The sequence below is a fragment of the Geotrypetes seraphini genome, chromosome 8, assembly GCF_902459505.1.
Source record: "Geotrypetes seraphini chromosome 8, aGeoSer1.1, whole genome shotgun sequence".
NCBI classification, from domain to species: domain Eukaryota; kingdom Metazoa; phylum Chordata; class Amphibia; order Gymnophiona; family Dermophiidae; genus Geotrypetes; species Geotrypetes seraphini.
In genome coordinates, this window is record NC_047091.1 from 177500242 (window position 1) to 177518506 (window position 18265).

Here is an 18265-nt window from a genome sequence, read left to right on the forward strand (position 1 = left end):
CACGAGCCAGGCCAGGAATGTACAAGCGCCGGACTCACAAGACTTCACTTCCGATGTCAATTCTAACGTCAGAGAGGAAGTTCCAGGCCAGCCAGGCAGCGATTGGCTGGCCCAGAACTTCCTCTCTAACGTCAGAATTGACGTCGGAGGTGAAATCTTGTGAGTCCGGCGTTTGTACGCGCCTGGCCTGGCTCAGGGAGGCAGGAAGAAAAAGATTGCCAAGGCAACGCGATCGACTCACATTGCCTTTGCGATCTACTGGTCGATTGCGCTCGACCATTTGGGCACCCCTGCTGTTATGGTATCCTGTTCTGACCTGAGGAAAGGGGTTTAGTCCCCAAAAAACTGCCTTATTTCCATTTCCTATTTATAAACTTTAATCAATAGATACAATACTACTTGATTCTACGTAAAGCAACAAAAAGAATTTTTTCTACCTTTTGTCGTTTCTGCTTTAATCATCTTATCTTCACTCTTCTTTCTAGCCAGCATCTGTCCGCTCTGTCTTCCATGCAGCATCAGCCCCTTCCATCCACTGTCTGCCCTCTCCCCGTTCCATATGGCATCTTCCCTCTTTTTATGCTCCTTCAATAAACTGTCTATCCTGTGCCCCTTCTCTTCTCCTTTGTACATGATTGATTTCTGCTCAGCCACCTCTCCATTTTTCTCTTTCTGTCACCACCCCATCCCCTATGCTCTGGCATCTCTTTCTTCTCCTTTCTTTCCTTCGCCCCATAGTCTGGTATCTTCCCTTCCCTGATTCTCTAGCATCTCACTCCTTTCCTTTTCTTCCATTTATCCCTCCCCCTCCATGCTCTGACATCTCCTCCTTCCTTTCCCCCTTACTTTTCCCTTGGTCTGGCATACTTTCCTCCTTCCCTCCATGCCCTGGCATCTCTTCCTCCCTCCCTTCCCTCCAATCCCTGGCATCTCGTTTCATTCCCTCCCTCATCTTCTTTCTCCCTCCAGTTGAGTGCAGCAAGTCTCTCCCCCTCTGCTCCCTTTCCTCCTTCTGTCACCCAAGGCCTGGCGTCATGAACTTCTTCAGGCAGCAGCATTCACAATTCACTGCTGTTGCCAGCTTCGGGCTTTCTTCTCTGTCAGGTCCTGCCTTCATGGAAACAGAAGTAGGCAGGACCCGGCAGAGAGGAAGGCCTGAAGTTGGCAATAGCAGTGAATTGTAAATGCTGTTGCTAGCCAAAGAAGTTCATGACACCAGGCCGAGCACCCGGGGCAGACTGCTACTCTCCCCCCCCCCACGACCCTCCTATCTATCCCTCCCTCCCATCAAGAGACTCTAAACAGCACTGCTCCACTCTAAGAAGGCTGCTTCAGGGCTTTCTCCTGCCATGATTCCCTCTGGCACTCACTGATGAGGGAAGGAGGTAAAGGAGGGTCAGATCGGGTTGGGGGGTGTGTGCCCGGGATGATGATGAGGCTGCTGCTGCCAGCGAATCTAGCAAGGGTAAGGCCCCAAAGCACAGCACTGGCGGGGCCCCCCTGCCCATTTTGGGCCCTAGACCTGTGCCTACTGGGCAGATCCTTTAATCCAGCCCTGCTTTCCCCCCCCCCCCATATGCCCTGACATCTCTCTCTTCCACTCCATGGTATGGTATCTTCTTTCCCTCCCTTCCATGGTCTTTGCATCTCTTTCCTCCTTTTCCTGATCTTCCTTCTCCCTCCTTCCTTCTCTCTCCCCAATTGGGTACAGCAGCATTTCTTTTCCTCCTCCCCCCATTGGGTACAGCAGTATTTTCAGCATTTCTCTTCCCCCCCAATTGGGTACAGCAGAAGCAGCATTTCTCTTCACCCTCCCCCCTAATTGAGTGCAGCAGCATGACTCTTCCCCCTCCCCCTATTGGGTACAGCATAAGTACCAGCATTTTTCTTCCCCTTCCCCCTCCCCCTCTAATTGGGTACAGCAGCTTTTCTCCTCCCATTCACACACCCCCCCCCCCCGTCTCACACACCCAGCAGATTCGCTACAGACAAAGGCAAGTTGCAAGTTTCCCTTCTTTGCTGACCTATCTCCCAAAGGTCAGTGACAGAGGGAAGCTTACAACTTGCTGCTCTTGCTTACTTCGGGCCTTTCTCGTTGCCGGGTCCTGCCTTCACGGAAACAGAAAGTAGGCAGAACCCGGCAGCGAGAAATGCCTGAAGTAAGCAAGAGCAAGTAAGCTTCCCTCCGTGGCTGGCCTATCTCCCGCATGCTCCGGGGCTCTAATGGTCCGTGCCGGCTTCTCTTCCCTACCCCCCCCCCCGACGTAACTTCCGGTTTCGGAGGGAAGCCGGGTTTGAGTTGCTTGCTGGGTTTTGTTTTAAGTCTGGCAGGAGTCTTTCGGTGGCTCTTCACGCTGCGCGTTAAGCAGTGGCGGCAGCAGGATTCGGCAGATGACAGCTGGGCGGGCATCTAAATTTGCTGGGCGGAGCACCCGGCTGAAAAGTGCTGGGGAGAACACTGGTCTGGCATCTCAATCTCTCCTCCCCACCCCCGTTCCATGGCATCTCTTTCCTATCCTTCCTTTCCATCTCTCCTTCCCCCTCCTTACTCTGGTATCTCCTCTCTTTTCCTCCCTCTCTATCTCCTTCCCTTCCCTGCCCCCTATGCCCTGCATCTCAAACCCCCCCCCCCCCCTCAAGGCTGGATGTCCTGTCAGGACAAGACATGAGAGGGTGAAGTCAGAGCAGACTCACAGAACAGAAAGCAATTGCTCTGCACTTTTCTCCAGCCCCATTTATGAAGTCCCTGCAAGCTGCTTGGAGGGGAAGGGTAGGTCGTAAAGAGCAGATGATGACACCTTCAAGATTTGGTGCAACCTATTTCTAAATTGAGTTCTAAATGCATGTCGGAAATGGAGATCTGCTCCTGCTGGGAAGACCACACCACAGGCTTCCAAGAGCAGGCCCTCCACCCCCAAAGCACTGGATCACCCCTCTATCCCTTTTCTGATCACATTGCAATCTATTCTTTTAGGGAGGGTCCACCGGCAAAGGCACAACCCTGAAAGGAAGATCCGATGCAGACCTTGTAGTATTTCTCAACTGCTTCAAAAAATACAAAGACCAAGAGAATAACCGGAAGGAGATTATCGAACAGATCCGCCGGAAGCTGGAAACATACCCGAAGGGCAAGGACTTTACAGTCACCATTGAGAATTCAAAATGGCCCAACCCACGGGGGCTCACTTTTCAGTTGAAGTTTACAAATTATGAGGATGTCGTTGAGTGCGATGTCCTGCCTGCCTACGATGCTCTGGGTAACAACTCCTTCCTGCAATCCCAAAGTTCACGTCTCCCTACTGGATCATGGTTCAGGAGCTGGTAACCAAGGAGAAGCCCCAACATTCCCCAGTGAAAGCAATCCAACCGATAAAAACAAAAAACTGTGGACGAGGATGTTCTGAAAGATGATCGATTTGTCACTCTTCACAATAAAAACGAATAAATCCAAATCCAAGGCCTCCTTTTACAAAGGCGGTAATTTTTCAGCTAGCGCGTGCACTACAAACGCTAGCGCACCTTAGTAAAAAGAGCCCTAAGTTTATAGTCCACTTATATTTGTCCTACCGGACCCTACACGGTCCGTGTTTCGGCGAGCACGCCTTCCTCAGTGTTTTTAGACAAAGGGCTCCTTTTATCAAGCCGTTTTAGCAGTTTAACGCGTGTAATAGCGCACGCTAAACCGCCGACCGTGCTAGCCACTACCGTCTCCTCTTGAGCAGGTGGTAGTTTTTGGAGCTTCTCTCTTGTCAAGACCTCATTATTTGAAATTGTTATTCACGGCCTCTTTTACTAAGCTGCGCTAGTGGCTGCCACGTGGCAACAGTCCTGAAGCCCTTTAAATCTCTATGGGCTTTGGGGCCGTTAGGGCAGCGCAACCGCTAGCACAGCTTTGTAAAAGAGGCTGTTATTGTTTTTAATATTCTCCATATTTTTTTCATGCATGCTTATGTGTTTTATGTATCCTTGTGATTTATTTCTTTGCTTGCATTTGATTTGTTTTTTGTTTGAGTTAATTTACCCCCAGCTCAAGACACAAATTCTGTTTGCAGCTGAGATTTTTCTATCAACCGGTGCGTCTTTGATCGCCACATTAGGATAGTCACTGGCTATTGGCTTTTATGTTTATAACTAGTCTTTAAGCCCGTTATATTAACGGGTTCTAGAATATGTCTGTCTGTCTTTCTTTCTTTCTGTCTCTCTCCCTTCCGTTATCTGTCTTTCTATCTGTGTCTCTCCCTGCCCCCTATGCAGCAGCATTTCTATCCCCCCCCCCACTTCCCTGTGCAGTAGCCAAGCAAAATTTGATAGAATATGGTTGCCAGTTATGATCCGGCCTGGTCAATCTGGTCACTCCGGTCCACTGTCGCCCATTATCTCTCTTCCCGTTCATGGGTCCTGTATTTATCTAGCCCCTTCCCTTCAGGCCTGTTATCCTCCTTCCAAATGGCAAAGTCTCACTTCCTTTCCGTAGCTGCTGTATCACCTCTCTAGCCCCTCCCCCACGGGCCTGTTATTTCGCCAGCTTCCTCTTCCCTCCCGGTCCCGCATCACTTACATTGTGTCCGTCCACCCGTGCCGGGTGTCAGTCGGTGGCACCCAGCCCGCGCGGAAATAGGAAGTTGCATCGGCGAAGGCGGGCCCTGACGGGACTGAAGGAAGGCCCCGGAGGTGTTCATCGTTGCGGCCCCCATGGCAAGTCTGGAGGTCGGGAAAGAGCCGGAGCTGTGGCGGCACCAAGCACGCGCGCAAGAGAGTGGAACGGGGGGAGGGGATTTGGGTTGCAGTGCATGATCTTAGCAGCTCTGACGGACGGCAGACTCTCGCTTTCTCGTACTTCGCTCGTGGAGGCGATTGGCGGCTGGCTGCGGTCCCGGCTGGAGTCCTGGTGACGCAGTAAGCGCGCATGTGCACTCTTGACGGCACAGCGCGACAGATCAGGGATCAGGGAAGCACGGGCTAAGAGTGCGCATGCGCGCTTAGCGTTTTATTATATTAGATGCGTACTATGGACATCTGGTTTCTCATCTATCGCAATTTCATCTGCTGCCTTTGGCATCCTCCTTATCCTCTCCTGATTTTTACAACCACTTACGCTCATAGCACTTTAATGACCATTTTCTTTGCCACCAATAACAGCGTGTACATATTTGGCACCACAGTCACTATTATATTATGTTTTCAATTATCTCATCTCTTATCAGTATTCTATATATTTACATCATATTACACCCATTACTTTTAGGACATAAGAACATAAGAATAGCTATGTTGGGTCAGACCAATGGTCCATCAAGCCCAGTAGCCCGTTCTCACGGTGGCCAATCCAGGTCACTAGTAGCTGGCCAAAACCCAAAGAGTAGCAACATTCCATACAGAATTTCAAAGAATAGCAAGATTCCGGAATCCCAGAGAATAACAAGATTCTAGAACCCCAAAGAGTAACAAAAGATTCCGGAACCCCAAATAGTAGCACTATTCCATGCTACCGATCCAGGGCAAGCAGTGGCTTCCCCCGTGTCTTTCTCAATAACAGACTATGGACTTTTCCTCCAGGAACTTGTCCAAACCTTTCTTAAAACCAGCTACGCTATCCACTCTTACCACATCCTCTGGCAACGCATTCCAGAGCTTAACTATTCTCTGAGTGAGAAAATTTCCATCAATTGGTTTTAAAAGTATTTCCCTGTAACTTCATCAAATGTCCTCTAGTCTGTAATTTTTGACAGAGTGAAAAATCGATCCACTTGTACCCGTTTTACTCCACTCAGGAAGGCGTGTTTGCCGAAACACGGACTGTGTAGGGTCCGGTAGGACAAATATATGTGGGCTATAAACTTGGATATGTCTTCATTTGTTTTTATTGTGAAGAGTGACAAACAAATCATCTTTCAGAACATCCTCATCCACAGTTTTTTGTTTTCATCAAATATACTCAAAAGCATTACATTTAGAGGGTTCTGTTAACGCTTCACAACCTCCCTCCACTCAGGGCCGGCTCAAGGGACTGTGTTGCCCTGAGCCCCTCCCACGGTCTCTTGACTCTTCCTTTAGCTCAAGTCTCTCCCCCTAATGCTGGTGATAAAAAGGCACCAGAATCCTAATCTCAATCCAGCATCTCTCCCTTCCTGTTTGCAGAGGGGAGGGGAGGGAAGAGAGAAGGAGAGATGCTGGACTGAGATTTTGGCACCCTTTATCACCGGCACCCTGGGCCAGGGCCGCAACTGGTCCATAGACTGAGCCGGCCCTGCCTCCACGGCCTATGTACTACAGTGCACGGGGTGAGCAGTGAAGAAGAAACTGCGTGATACGCAGAGAGTATAAGGGAAGTGAGGGACCCGTCAAAGGCGCGCCGGACATTGGCGCACTGACAAAGCCGCGCCAACAATTGCACGCAGGGACGAATACGCGCCGCCTGAAGCAGTTATTACCATTTGCACTGTGAAGGTGTGTGTGAGGGGGAACCCCCCCCCCCCACTACACTGATAAATACTTGCGCTCATGTTGAGAAAGTGGGGGGGACTACCCCCCCAATACACCGAAAAGTCCCACTCTTCTCCCGAACACCGGCTCTTCCACTCTGATGGGCGGTTTGGGGGAGAACCCCCACCCCCCACCCCAACTTAACCGCGAGTATTTCTCAGTGTACTGGGGCTTCTCCCCCAAACCCCCTCTCACAGCGCTAACGGGAACGGTATTAACGGCTCAGGTGGCGGCGCGCATTCGTCCCTGCGCGCAATTCTCGGCACGGCTTTGTTGGAGCGCTTTTGTCCTGCGCTCAAACAGCGGGGCACCAGGGAAGTGTGCGATGTGGTTATGAGGAGGGCAGAAGCAGTGGTGTAGCCGGGATGAGATGTGCCTTTCCCCCCACCCCATCCGCTCTTTCCCTTTCCCCATACCTCTTTAATGTTCCCGGCGCGAGTAGTCGCTCCAACCTGCAGTTCGCACCAGCGCTGGATCTTCCTCTGATGCCGTTTCCTAGGCACGGGAGAAAGAGCCGACGTTGGCACGAGCAGCAGCTTGAGGTTGCTGCTCGCGCCGGGAACATTAGAGAGGCTTGAGGGAAGGGGCGTGCGGTAGTGGGGCAGAAAGGAGGATGGGTGTCACCACCACCAACAAGATGGTGCCTAGGGCGGACCGCTCCACCCCATCCCCTTTTATTCCACTGGGTACAAGGGAAGCAGGTGATATATTTACACAACCCAGAAGTGCAGCCCAGAACTTAAGGCACATAGAATGAAGCTGGTTCTGGTGGTGGGGGTTCCAATCCTCTCCTTGGTTCTTCAGTGTGGTTGAGCAATGTGGTGTGGTGGACGAGGCTCAGAGGAGTAGTCATGAGCATACCAGGACCAAAGAAAGAGAGAAATCAAATTTATTACTACAACATATGGAGATACAGGTACCGTAGACACTCGAATAAAAACCGAGATTTTGGGGCCAACAAAATGGCCCAAAAATGAGGAGCTCGGTCTATATTCGAGCTACCACCCAACCATCGGTGCTGCTGTCCTCTCTTCAATCCCCGATGACCACCACCAGTGCTGTAGTCGCATGTTTACCCCCCACCGAAGAACACCGCTACCACTACCCTACCACCCTCAACGTTGCCCTCTATGCGCGCCCTCACCAGTGCTGTAGTCACATGCCCCCCCCCCCAAAGAACACTGGTGCCGCTATCCTGCCACCCCTAAGATGACCCATGCCATTGCCCTTCATTTGCATTCCCCCTTATCTAACATCACGCTTACTCATCAGTTGATGAAGGATAAAGCCGCCGCCAACAATGCTAGGTATTGAAACCCCCTCCACGAATCTCCGAGCATCTCGGAGGGGTCGAGAACAGTTCTGACAGGCATTCCAGAAAAAAGAGTTCCAAAGTTTCTTTCAAGGCTGGACTAGGCGCTGGCGTCGGAGCGTAGCTTCCCAAGGGGAGCACTTTGAAGGTGACCGTAGTGATAGCAATGAGGTGCGTAGCAATTTTTTTCTAGGATGAATTGGCGAACTTATTTGGCGCCAGAGGGAATATATAAGCGAGAGAAGGGAGAATTCAGTGGTAAGCCCCCCAGTATCTAATGGAGAACAAGGGATGTTTGGTTTATTTAGAAATCCTAAAATGTTTCAGGAGTGTAAACGCAAAGTTCAAAGATGCCCCATTGAAGGTGTAGCCACGTGCAGAGCTGCCATTACTCGATTCCTGGAGCGAGCGGTGAGGCCAGTCCTGGGTTTCTGACCGCCTTATCCTGGTGCATTATGGGACTTGTAGTACTAAATTCAATGGAGAAAATCAGGCGTTACAAATACCACACCGCTCTGGCGCACGAGCTTACGACTAGGACTGGCCAAAAAGTCTCCCTCCTGGATCTGGGCAAATTGACAGCCTTGCAAGTGATTACCTCTCTCCCTTCTCCTTTTCAGTTTAATCAAATTGTATCTTCACCTGCCTTGATTGTACTTTTCTTAACAGGCCAAGTCACTGTGGACTACAGCCCTCCCCCTCAGGTATATGAAAACCTCCTGTACTCACACCCTAAAGGAGGGTTTTCCACTTGCTTCACTGAGCTCCAGAGGGATTTCGTCAAAGATCAACCAACCAAAGTGAAGAGCCTGATCCGTCTGGTGAAATACTGGTACAAATCGGTAATGTACAGAATAAAAATATCATATAACACAGCACAGCACTGTATGATATGGGAGCTCACTGCTCCAGAGCAATTCTACGAAGAAAGTGACTGCCCCACCTCCCATATCTTTCTTCACTTATCTCCCCCTATGCTCCTCCCCGTAATCTCCGTTTCTCAGGCAAGCGCCTCTTATCTGTACCCTTCTCTTCCACCGCCAACTCCAGACTCCGTCCCTTCTTTCTTGCGGCGCCAGATGCCTGGAACAGGCTGCCTGAATCGATAGGTCATGCTCCGTCCCTGGCAGCGTTCAAATCCAAGCTAAAAGCCCACTTTCTGGAATCTGTTTTCAACTCCTAACTCCCACTCACTGCCGCCAGATACCTAGACCCACTAAAATATCCCCACCCCTGAAATATCCTGTCTAAATTAGATTGTAAGCTCTTCTGAGCAGGGACGTCTATTGTATGTTAAAATGTACAGTGCTTCGTAAGCCTTTCAGCACTTTAGAAATAATAACTTAAGGGGGGGTGTTAGAGGCATGTTTTGGGCGGCCTTAGGACCTGGACCCTCGTCAGGCATAATAAAACCGTTAACAAAAGGTCCTGGCTTTTTTTAGACGTTTGGAGCTAGACCTGTTTTAAAAGCGTCTAAATGCTAAAAAGGTGCCAAAATACTGACCAGTTGACCACTGGAGGAATTAAGGCATGACCCCCCCTTATTCCCATAGTGGTCGCCAACCCCCTTCCATCATCCAAAGATGTTTTTAAAAAAAGTACATTCTAGCAGCTTCAGATGTTAACACAGACATTTGAGCTCAGAGAGCAGAGGTTACTGCAGTGAATTTCACATTAAAAGTACCAGGTATCCATGTCCCTATAGCTTGCTTATATTATATGGTGAGCTCTCCAAAACCTACTGTACTTACATTAAGATGACACCTGCAGACATAAGAGATATTGTTGTGGTGTATTGGTAGATAGGGTTAGGTTTTGGGTGGGTTTTGGAGGGCTTACCATCAGTGGCTTACCTAGCATATGCGACACCCGGGGCCCATCATTTTTTGGCACCCCCCACTCTGTATGAAAAACATGATTTTTAGTAACAATCCACACGGCACACAAGAGTGTACCTAGGAAAAGGCAGCATCTTACACCCATTGTAAAACTAAACAAGCCAGACTAGTACAGATAAATCCTGCAGTCAATCCTAACAAAAAACCATGTCTTTTCGAACACACAGAACACAGAAAACACCTTCGCCTAGTATGGAATATGTCATCACAAACTAACCCCTCCCCCTTTTACAAAACTGTAGTGCGGATTTTAGCCACGGTGGTAACAGCTCTGACGCTCATAGAATTCTGAGCATCAGACCTGCTATCACCACGGCCGGCGCTAAAAAATGGGGAGAAAAATACATAGACAAAGGTTTAACTGAAGCACCAAGAAGCTGGACTCTGCATGCAATGCAACACCACAGAAACAGCGGTGCATCTCCCCTAAAGCAAAAAGAATAAATAAATAGAATTATTTTATACCTTGTCTTCTCTGGTTTCTGCTTTCCCCATCTTCTTGTCACTCTCTTCCTTTCATCCACTGTCTACCTCTCTCTGCCCCTTTTATAGGGCATCTTCTCTCCTTCTATTCCCCTTCCAGAAACTCTATGCCTCCCCCTTCCATCTCTCCCTTCACCCCCATTGGTCTGGTATCCATCTTCTTCCCTTCCCTCCTCCAATGGTCTGGCATCTCTCTCCTCTACTCTTCTTCCCTTCCCTCTCCCAAACCCTCATGGTCTGGCATTTCACTCTCTCCTCTCCCTTCCCCCCACTTCCATCATCATCTGCCCCCTTTCTCTCCCTCCAGTATCCTTCCCCCTTATGTCTCTCTCCCCTTTCCCTGCACACCAATTCCATCAGCATCTGCCCCCTTTCTCTCCTTCCAACACCCTTCCATACCACCCTGACCTCTTTCTCTCCCTCCACCATCCTTCCATACCACCCTGACCCCTTGCTCTCCATCCACCACCCTTCTATGCTCCTCTCTCCCTCCAAACTAGCAAGGTTGCGTGATGACTGCTTCTGCTGCACCTGCTCCGGAAACTGTAAGTGACGTCGGAAGGGGTGGGCCGTCAGATGCAGGGAGTTGCGGCAAGGTCCCGCAATGACTGTGGCTGCCAGTCCACCCCCTCCATCGTCACTTACGTCTTCCGGAGCAGAGCCGGCAGAAGCAGTCATTGTGGGACCTTCCTGTACTTCAGCGTGACTGTCGACTCTGCTTTGGAATAAGTACGGCAGCCGCCCTGAGGTGCAGGTCCCGTTAAAGAGCAGCACAGGAGGTTCCGGATCTAGCCGGCTGTGCACCCCCCTAGGGCTGGCACCCAGGGCGGTCCTCACCTCTCGACCCTCCCTTTGTACATCACTGCTTACCATACAACATAAGCAAGATACACTTCCCCCTCTGTATTTGCGGTTTCCATATCTACGGTTTCAATTATTCGCAATTTTATGCCAAAAAACATCATTTTAATTTTTCGGGCTATTTTAAGCCCTGTAAGCCCCCCCTTAAGCCTTACCTGGTGGTCTAGCGGGTTTTCGGACAGGAGCAATCTTCCCAAGCTCCTGCCCCGCGCAGATCGCTCACAGGAAATAGCTGCCTTGAGCTCCCGTCTTAGTCTTGAGAGACAACGGGAGCTCAAGGCAGCCATTTCCTGTGAGCGATCTGCACGGGGTAGGAGCGTGGGAAGATCACTCCTGCCCGAAAACCCGCTAGACCACCAGGTAAGGCTTAAGGGGGAGGCTTACAGGGCTTAAAATAGCTGGGGAGAAGCAGGAGTTAGGGGCAGAACCAGCCCGAATATTATTCTCAGTTTTTTAATATTTGTGGGCCGGCTCTGCCCCTAACCACCGCGAATACGGGAGGGGGGCAGTGTATAGTGACATCTGTACCTGGGACTTTTAATGTGAAATTCACTACAGTACTTCTTAGAAGAGCCCCTCTACTATGCTCAGCTGTCTGAACAGTTTACTAAGATTGAGGAAATCTTGCTTATGTGAATTTTTCATGTGGATGTATTTATATTCAAGAATGGCCAAAAAAGATAGTGATACTAAGTACCAAAATGTCTACATAGGCCATTTAAAAAAAAAAAAGACAGTCATCTTGCTGTTTTGAGAATGGACATTTTCTCCATTGGATTTCTGGACATCTTTCCCAAAACATCCAAACTCAGACTTAGACTGCCTATCGAAAATGCCACTCCATTAAAATGTGCAAGTGGTGCGGCCACACCTGGCCCAAATATGGGAAGGCACAATTGCTCCCATTCGCAGTGGCAGAGCAAGCAGGGTAGGGTGTACCTGTAAGCAGGTTACTTAGAATGATCCCGGGATCAGGTGATCCAGTCCCAAGCAATTAGTCCTGGCCATGATCATTTTATTCAGCCACTTCTATCTTGCACTGAATACATAGATCTGAGGATGGTGTACATAAAGTTTCCCTCTCTCACAGGTTCCTCGGATCTAGGGTTACCAGAAATCCGGATTAACCCGGACATGCTTTCCTTTTCAAGGGCATGTCCGGGGGTCCAGACAGCTTTTCAAAACCTGGCACTTTCTCCAGGTTTCAAAAAGCTTCCTGCTAGCAGCGACATCGGGACGGCATCTGCTCATGCGCGGATGCAACTTGGTGACATCTTGCTGAATTCTACCAGGTTGAGGGGCTTGGCTGGGGGGGCGGAACGGAGCGTGATTCGGGCAGGGCCATAGGTCCAGATTTTCGTTCCTAAAAATCTGGTCACCCTATTCAGACCTCTTTCTTCTATTCCTAGCACTTTGAGGACAAACCTGAAGTGAAAAAACTGCCTCCAAAGTATGCCCTGGAGCTCCTGACCATTCATGCCTGGGAAGAGGATGGGAAGAAGGAAAAGTTCAAAACCGACCAAGTTTTCCATAAAGTCCTGGAATTGATCTTGAATTATGAGACCCTCTGTGTTTATTGGTCAAAATATTATGACGAGAGTTTCTTAAAATTACAGTTAAGTAAATGCAGGTAAGTAGACCATCCTTTGCCTTATTTGACTCGAGTCCAGGAAATGGTTAATGCTATTAACTGTGTGTCTCTGGTGTCTCTTCTCTGTCACTGTGTAATGTGTATCCTGGTGCTCTTCTAAACTTTTGTTATATAACCTAAGACTCACCTTCATTTTTTCGAAATATTTAGTCCGATTATCATGGACCCAGCAGATCCGACAGGAAACTTGGGGGAAGGTTTTTGCTGGAATGAGGTCGCGAAAGCTGCTGCATGCTGCCTGCACCTGGTATGCTTCATAATCATCAGTTCATTTTTTAATTTTTAGATCATTTACTATACTATTGTCCCTTGATACTAAAATTCTGGAGATCTATTTGGCATCAAGTTAACAATTTATTAGAAAATCCAGTGGCACTTTCATATGATACCATTTTATTTAGAATATCTATGAGGGCAAAAAAGTCAAATTTCAGCAAAAAATAACAAACTTTTGTTTATAATGATGGGGGTTGCCTTGCAGCTTATCTTAAAGAATTGGAAAAATTGGGATAGATTAAATTATTCATTCTGGTGGGAATCCCTATGTTATGTCTTTAAAATGGAAAAGTTTATGGCCATTCAAAAGGGATATAAAAAAATTAATGGAAGTTTGGGAACCATTAACTAAATAGTGTAAGGATTGATTTATTTATATAAATGAGGAAAACATACACATCCTGGGGAGGGGGGTATGTTTTGGCATTGGTTAAGAGGTATAGATAGGTTGTTTACAGGTAATTTTATGAGTTGTTGGTCAATTGGAAAATGGGGGGGGGGGGGAAATAAGTCTTGTCATTATTTCTATTAAGTTAATTGTGCTGTAATGTTAATATTTTGTGCACAATTGTAGTTTAAAAAATGAATAAAGAATTTTTAAAAAAAAAGTTTTTTAAATGTAGGTTATAAAATATACAATACAACAGGATTACATCTGACATTTACACTTCCTGACTAATATATTATCTCCAGGACTGGAGCGAGTAGGTCCATGAAGCCCAGCATCCTGGTCCATCAAGTGGCCAGTCCAGAACCGCAAAGAGTAACAACATTTCAGGGCTGAGATTATGATGTCATAATGCCTCATTTCTCCAAAGCCTAAGAGCCAACCTCATCGGTGATGTCACAATGGCTTGATTGTCCTTTACTTTGCTTACATAAGAGCTGCCATACTGGGACAGACCGAAGGTCCCCTCAAGCCCAGAATCCTGTTTCCAACAGTGGCCAACCCAGGTCACAAGTGCCTGGCAAGATCCAGAGGAGTAGAACAGATCTGCTGCTGCTTATCCTAGAAATAAGCAATAGATTTCCCCGAGTCCCTCTGGCTTACAGACTTTTCTTTTAGGAAATTATCCAAACCTTTTGTAAACTCTATTTACACCCTTCAATATATTTTGCTTATTGAGATATTAGTACATGTAGTCATTAGCCCAGTAGTTTGGACAAATTCCTGGAGGAAAAGTCCATAGTCTGTTATTAAGACATGAGGGAAGCCTCTGCTTGCCCTGGATCGGTAGCATGGAATGTTGTTTTGGCCAGGTACTAGGGACCTGGATTGGCCACTGTGAGAACAGGCTACTGCGCTCAATGGACCATTGGTCTGACCCAGAAAGACTATTCTTATGTTCTTATGCTCTCATCATGCTGATAAGTTTCTTGAATCTAAAACCGTATATCCGTCTCCCTTTCAATTTTTTACCTATTTGTTGGACCTATAGGATTACAAATTTCAGTTCAGCAGGAAAAAAATGTACTTCGGTACTCTGCTGTGAGGAATGCTCCAGGATTTTTAAGTGGGTAGATTTAAATGGTTCCTTACCATGGAGCAGGGAAAGGGAGAGGGCCCCTGATCGTAAATCCATGAAAGGACAACTGGGAGATTTCCTCACCTGTGGTCTCTTTTTCTTTCAGCCGTCATCTGTTGAGCTTATGATCACTCAAGACAACCAGCTCCTGCATCGTGTGTCCATTAACCCCTACACTAAAATCCAGCAGATCAAAGAGAGACTGGGTATTTCCACTGAAAGCGAGAGCCTCTTTCTTGGGGACCAGGAACTGTCGAACCACTATACACTGGCACATTATGGCATCTTCTACAGCACCGTTCTCATCCTAAAAACCCAAGGATCCTATTGTACGATACTGTGAGAGGCCTACTCATCTCAGTTCTTGTTCTTGCCCACCTCTTCTTCCCTCCTTGCTGCAACAACTGAAGGGCAGAAAAGATGGTGATGGTCCCATTTCTGTCTTTCAGGGCAACTGATTCTTTAGCTTACATATGGACAATGGCGTACCTAGCTTATGTGTCACCCGGGGCCCATCATTTTTTGACACCCCCCCCCCTCCATCTGTATGAAAAACAGAATTTTTAGTAACAGTCCACATGTCACACATGAGTACCTAGGAAAAGGCAGCATCTTATATACTGCAGTGAGCAGTACAACAACAGTACACCTATTGAAAAACTAAACAAGTCAGACTAATACAGATCAATCCTAACAAAAAACCATGTCTTTCAAACACACAGAAAACACCTTCACCTAGTATAGAATATGTAATCACAAACTAACCCCTCCCCCTTTTACAAAACTGTAGTGTGGTTTTTAGCATGGTGGTAACAGCTCAGATGCCAACGCTAAAAAACGCTCTACAGTTTTGTAAAAGGGGAGATAGAATAAAAATACGTAGACAAAGATTAAACTGAAGCACCAAGAAGCTGGACTCTGCATACAATGCAACACCACAGAAACAGCAATGCCTCTCCCCTAAAGCAAAAAAAAAAAGAAGAATTTTTTCTACCTTGTCTTCTCTGGTTTCTGCTTTCTTCTTCTTCTTGTCACTCTCTTCCTTTCATCCACTGTCTACCCTCTCTCTGCCCCTTCTATAGGGCATCTTCTCTCCTTCTATTCCCCTTCCAGAAACTGTATGCCTCCCCCTTCCATCTCTTCCTTTACCTCCATAGGTCTGGCATCCATCTTCTTCCCTTCCCTCCTCCAATGGTCTGGCATCCCTCTCCCACACTCCCATGGTTGGCATTTCACTCTCTCCTCTACCTTCCTCCCACTTCCATCAGCATCTGCCCCCTTTCTCACCCTTCACCACCCTTCCATACCACCCTGACCCCCTTTCTCTCCTTCCACCACTCTGCTATGCTCCATTCTCTCTTCATCCAAATCAGCAAGGTCCCGCAATGACTGCTTCTGTTGCCTCTGCTCCGGAAAAGGTAAGTGACATCGGAGGGGAGTGGGCCGGCAGATGCAGGGAGTTGCGGCAAGGTCCCACAATGACTGCGGCTGCAGGTCCACCCCCTCCAACATCACTTACCTCTTCAGAAGCAGAGGCGGTAGATGCAGTCATCACAGGACCTTCCTGCACTTTAGCGCGGCTGCCGATCTGAGGTGCCATTTAGAGCAGTGCAGGAGGTTCCGGAACCGGCCGGCTGTGCTCCCCCTTGGAGCATGCACCCGGGGCGGACCGCCCCCTCTCCTCTCCCCCTTTGGTACGCCACTGCATATGGGATTAGTAAAAATAAGTATTAGCTGGATGCCATTTCTAGAATAGCGCTTTGCACTGGGATCCATGCCCAATTTTGGGTATGAGAATTTACTCCAAGTGAAACCTGATGTAATTTCTTGCATTTAAATTAGGTGCAGCTCCCCTGGGCGAAGAGAAAGGTAAAAAAAAATATTACAGTCTAAGCTGGGTGTCATCTTAGACTCGGCTTTATCTATTGGAAAGCAAACTGGGTGTATTATTCAGAAAGGTTATGCCCAACTTCGTTTGTTGTATAGGCTAAAACCATAAGAACATAAGCAGTGCCTCTGCCGGGTCAGACCAGGGGTCCATCATGCCCAGCAGTCCGCTCACGCGGTGGCCCATCAGGTCCAGGACCTGTATAGTAATCTTCTATCTATACCCTTCTATCCCCTTTTCCTTCAGGAAATTATCTAATCCCTTCTTGAACCCCAATACCGTACTCTGTCCTATCACACCCTCTGGAAGCGCATTCCAGGTGTCCACCACCCTCTGATTTTTGAATCAGCCTGATTTTCGAACTGTGGCCCAATCTTTGCTTCTGACCTGGTTGGATTATTGCAATTCCTTGTTTCTGGGCTTGCCTAAAACGAAATTGAAGGTTCTACAGGTGTTTATGAATTCTGTAGCTAGGGTGATTAAGGAGGCAACGAGGGCAGCCCATATAACCCCTATATCGAAAAGCTTGCATTGGCTGCCGATTGAGCAAAGGATTCAGTTTTAAAGTGTTGTCCCTGGTACATCAAATGGTATTTCAAGACAATATCTCAAGACTCGCTGATGACCTTCCTGAAAAGACTGAAGACCCATCTCTTCAACTGGACAGCCCCCTCCTTGCTCCCCTTCCTTAATCTCCCGCTCCCTCTCTCACAACCCTCCTCCTCACTTCCTTGCTCCCCCCTCTTCTCATCTGTCTCTCTTCAAATGCCTGTAAATTTTGTCCTGTATTTTACTGTGAATGTCAATTGCAACTCGTTCTGAACGCCCGGAAGAACGGGATAGAAATCCAAATCAATCAGTCAACCAAACCGTGCCACTCTGGTTCCAATCTCTGTGGGAGAGATCAAAGGGGGAGACTGATGGGCCCAATAGGGACTTAGTGAGGATCAGGGGCCCTCTCAGAAAAAAAAATATGTATATATATATAAGTTTATAAGAGCAGAGCTTTTGCATACACTGTGAAATGTTAGCCATAAGAATAGAGTTTTGCTATAGAATCATATTCTTGGGAATGTTATGCTTCTAGCCTTGATCGACCTGTGCCCTGATAAGAAACAAGTACTAGGCTGAGAACTGCTCATGAAATGCACATTCTGGACGTCTGCAGAAAACTTGAGGCTAATGGCGACAAGGGTTATTGGGAAATGTAGAAAATGAACAGGGAACTAAGATTTGAAAGGTCACGGCCTTTCAACACAGGATGGATGATGGGTAAACAGGATCAAATATGCTCTATTTTGTGATGTTCTAGGGATGACTTTTATGTGACATCATCACATCTGATCCCATCTAGTCCTGGTGCCTATGTTTGAGTTTTTTCCTGCATGGTAATGGGTTTTTGTTAGCATGAAAATGGCCTGATTAATGACGTATTGTATCAGATGACTTGTGAATTGATAACTGCTGATGCCATTGTGATCTGAATCCTAATAAAAGGCACGAGGCCTTTCCTAGGGTCGCAATGGTGGCTCCGAGAGAAATGATTAAAAAATATTTTCAAGAGGTTTGGGGCATATCGGAAGATCTTTTACCTCCACTTTCTCAGGTTTATTATTTACCTTTAGGAAATCAACCCCAAAATCAAGGACTATTAAACCAGGAAGCTATGGACGTCTCAGCTCATAAGCACATAAGCATTGCCTCTGTCGAGTCAGACCTTAGGTCCACCATGCCCAGCAGTCCGCTCCCGCGGCGGCCCCCCCAGGTCAATGACCTGTAGTGATCTATTACTCAAGAGCATTTTGTCTTGTATAGTAACCCTCTAATTGTACCCCTGGATTCCCTTACCCTTCAGGAATTCGTCCAATCCCTTTTTGAAACCCGAAA

General features: G+C 47.7%; 1 protein-coding gene across 1 annotated transcript in view; it reads left to right on the plus strand.

Annotated features, from left to right (window-relative positions):
- The window catches only part of LOC117365527 (2'-5'-oligoadenylate synthase 3-like), an 81081-nt gene extending 65965 nt beyond the window's left edge, over positions 1–15116 (plus strand). The window contains exons 16-20 of the mRNA XM_033956008.1: positions 2975–3257; positions 8465–8637; positions 12447–12667; positions 12839–12935; positions 14597–15116. Coding sequence (XP_033811899.1) covers positions 2975–3257; positions 8465–8637; positions 12447–12667; positions 12839–12935; positions 14597–14833 — 1011 coding nt within the window. The 3' untranslated portion in view covers positions 14834–15116. The remainder of the gene's footprint in view (positions 1–2974; positions 3258–8464; positions 8638–12446; positions 12668–12838; positions 12936–14596) is intronic.
- The last annotated feature ends 3149 nt before the right edge of the window (positions 15117–18265 follow it).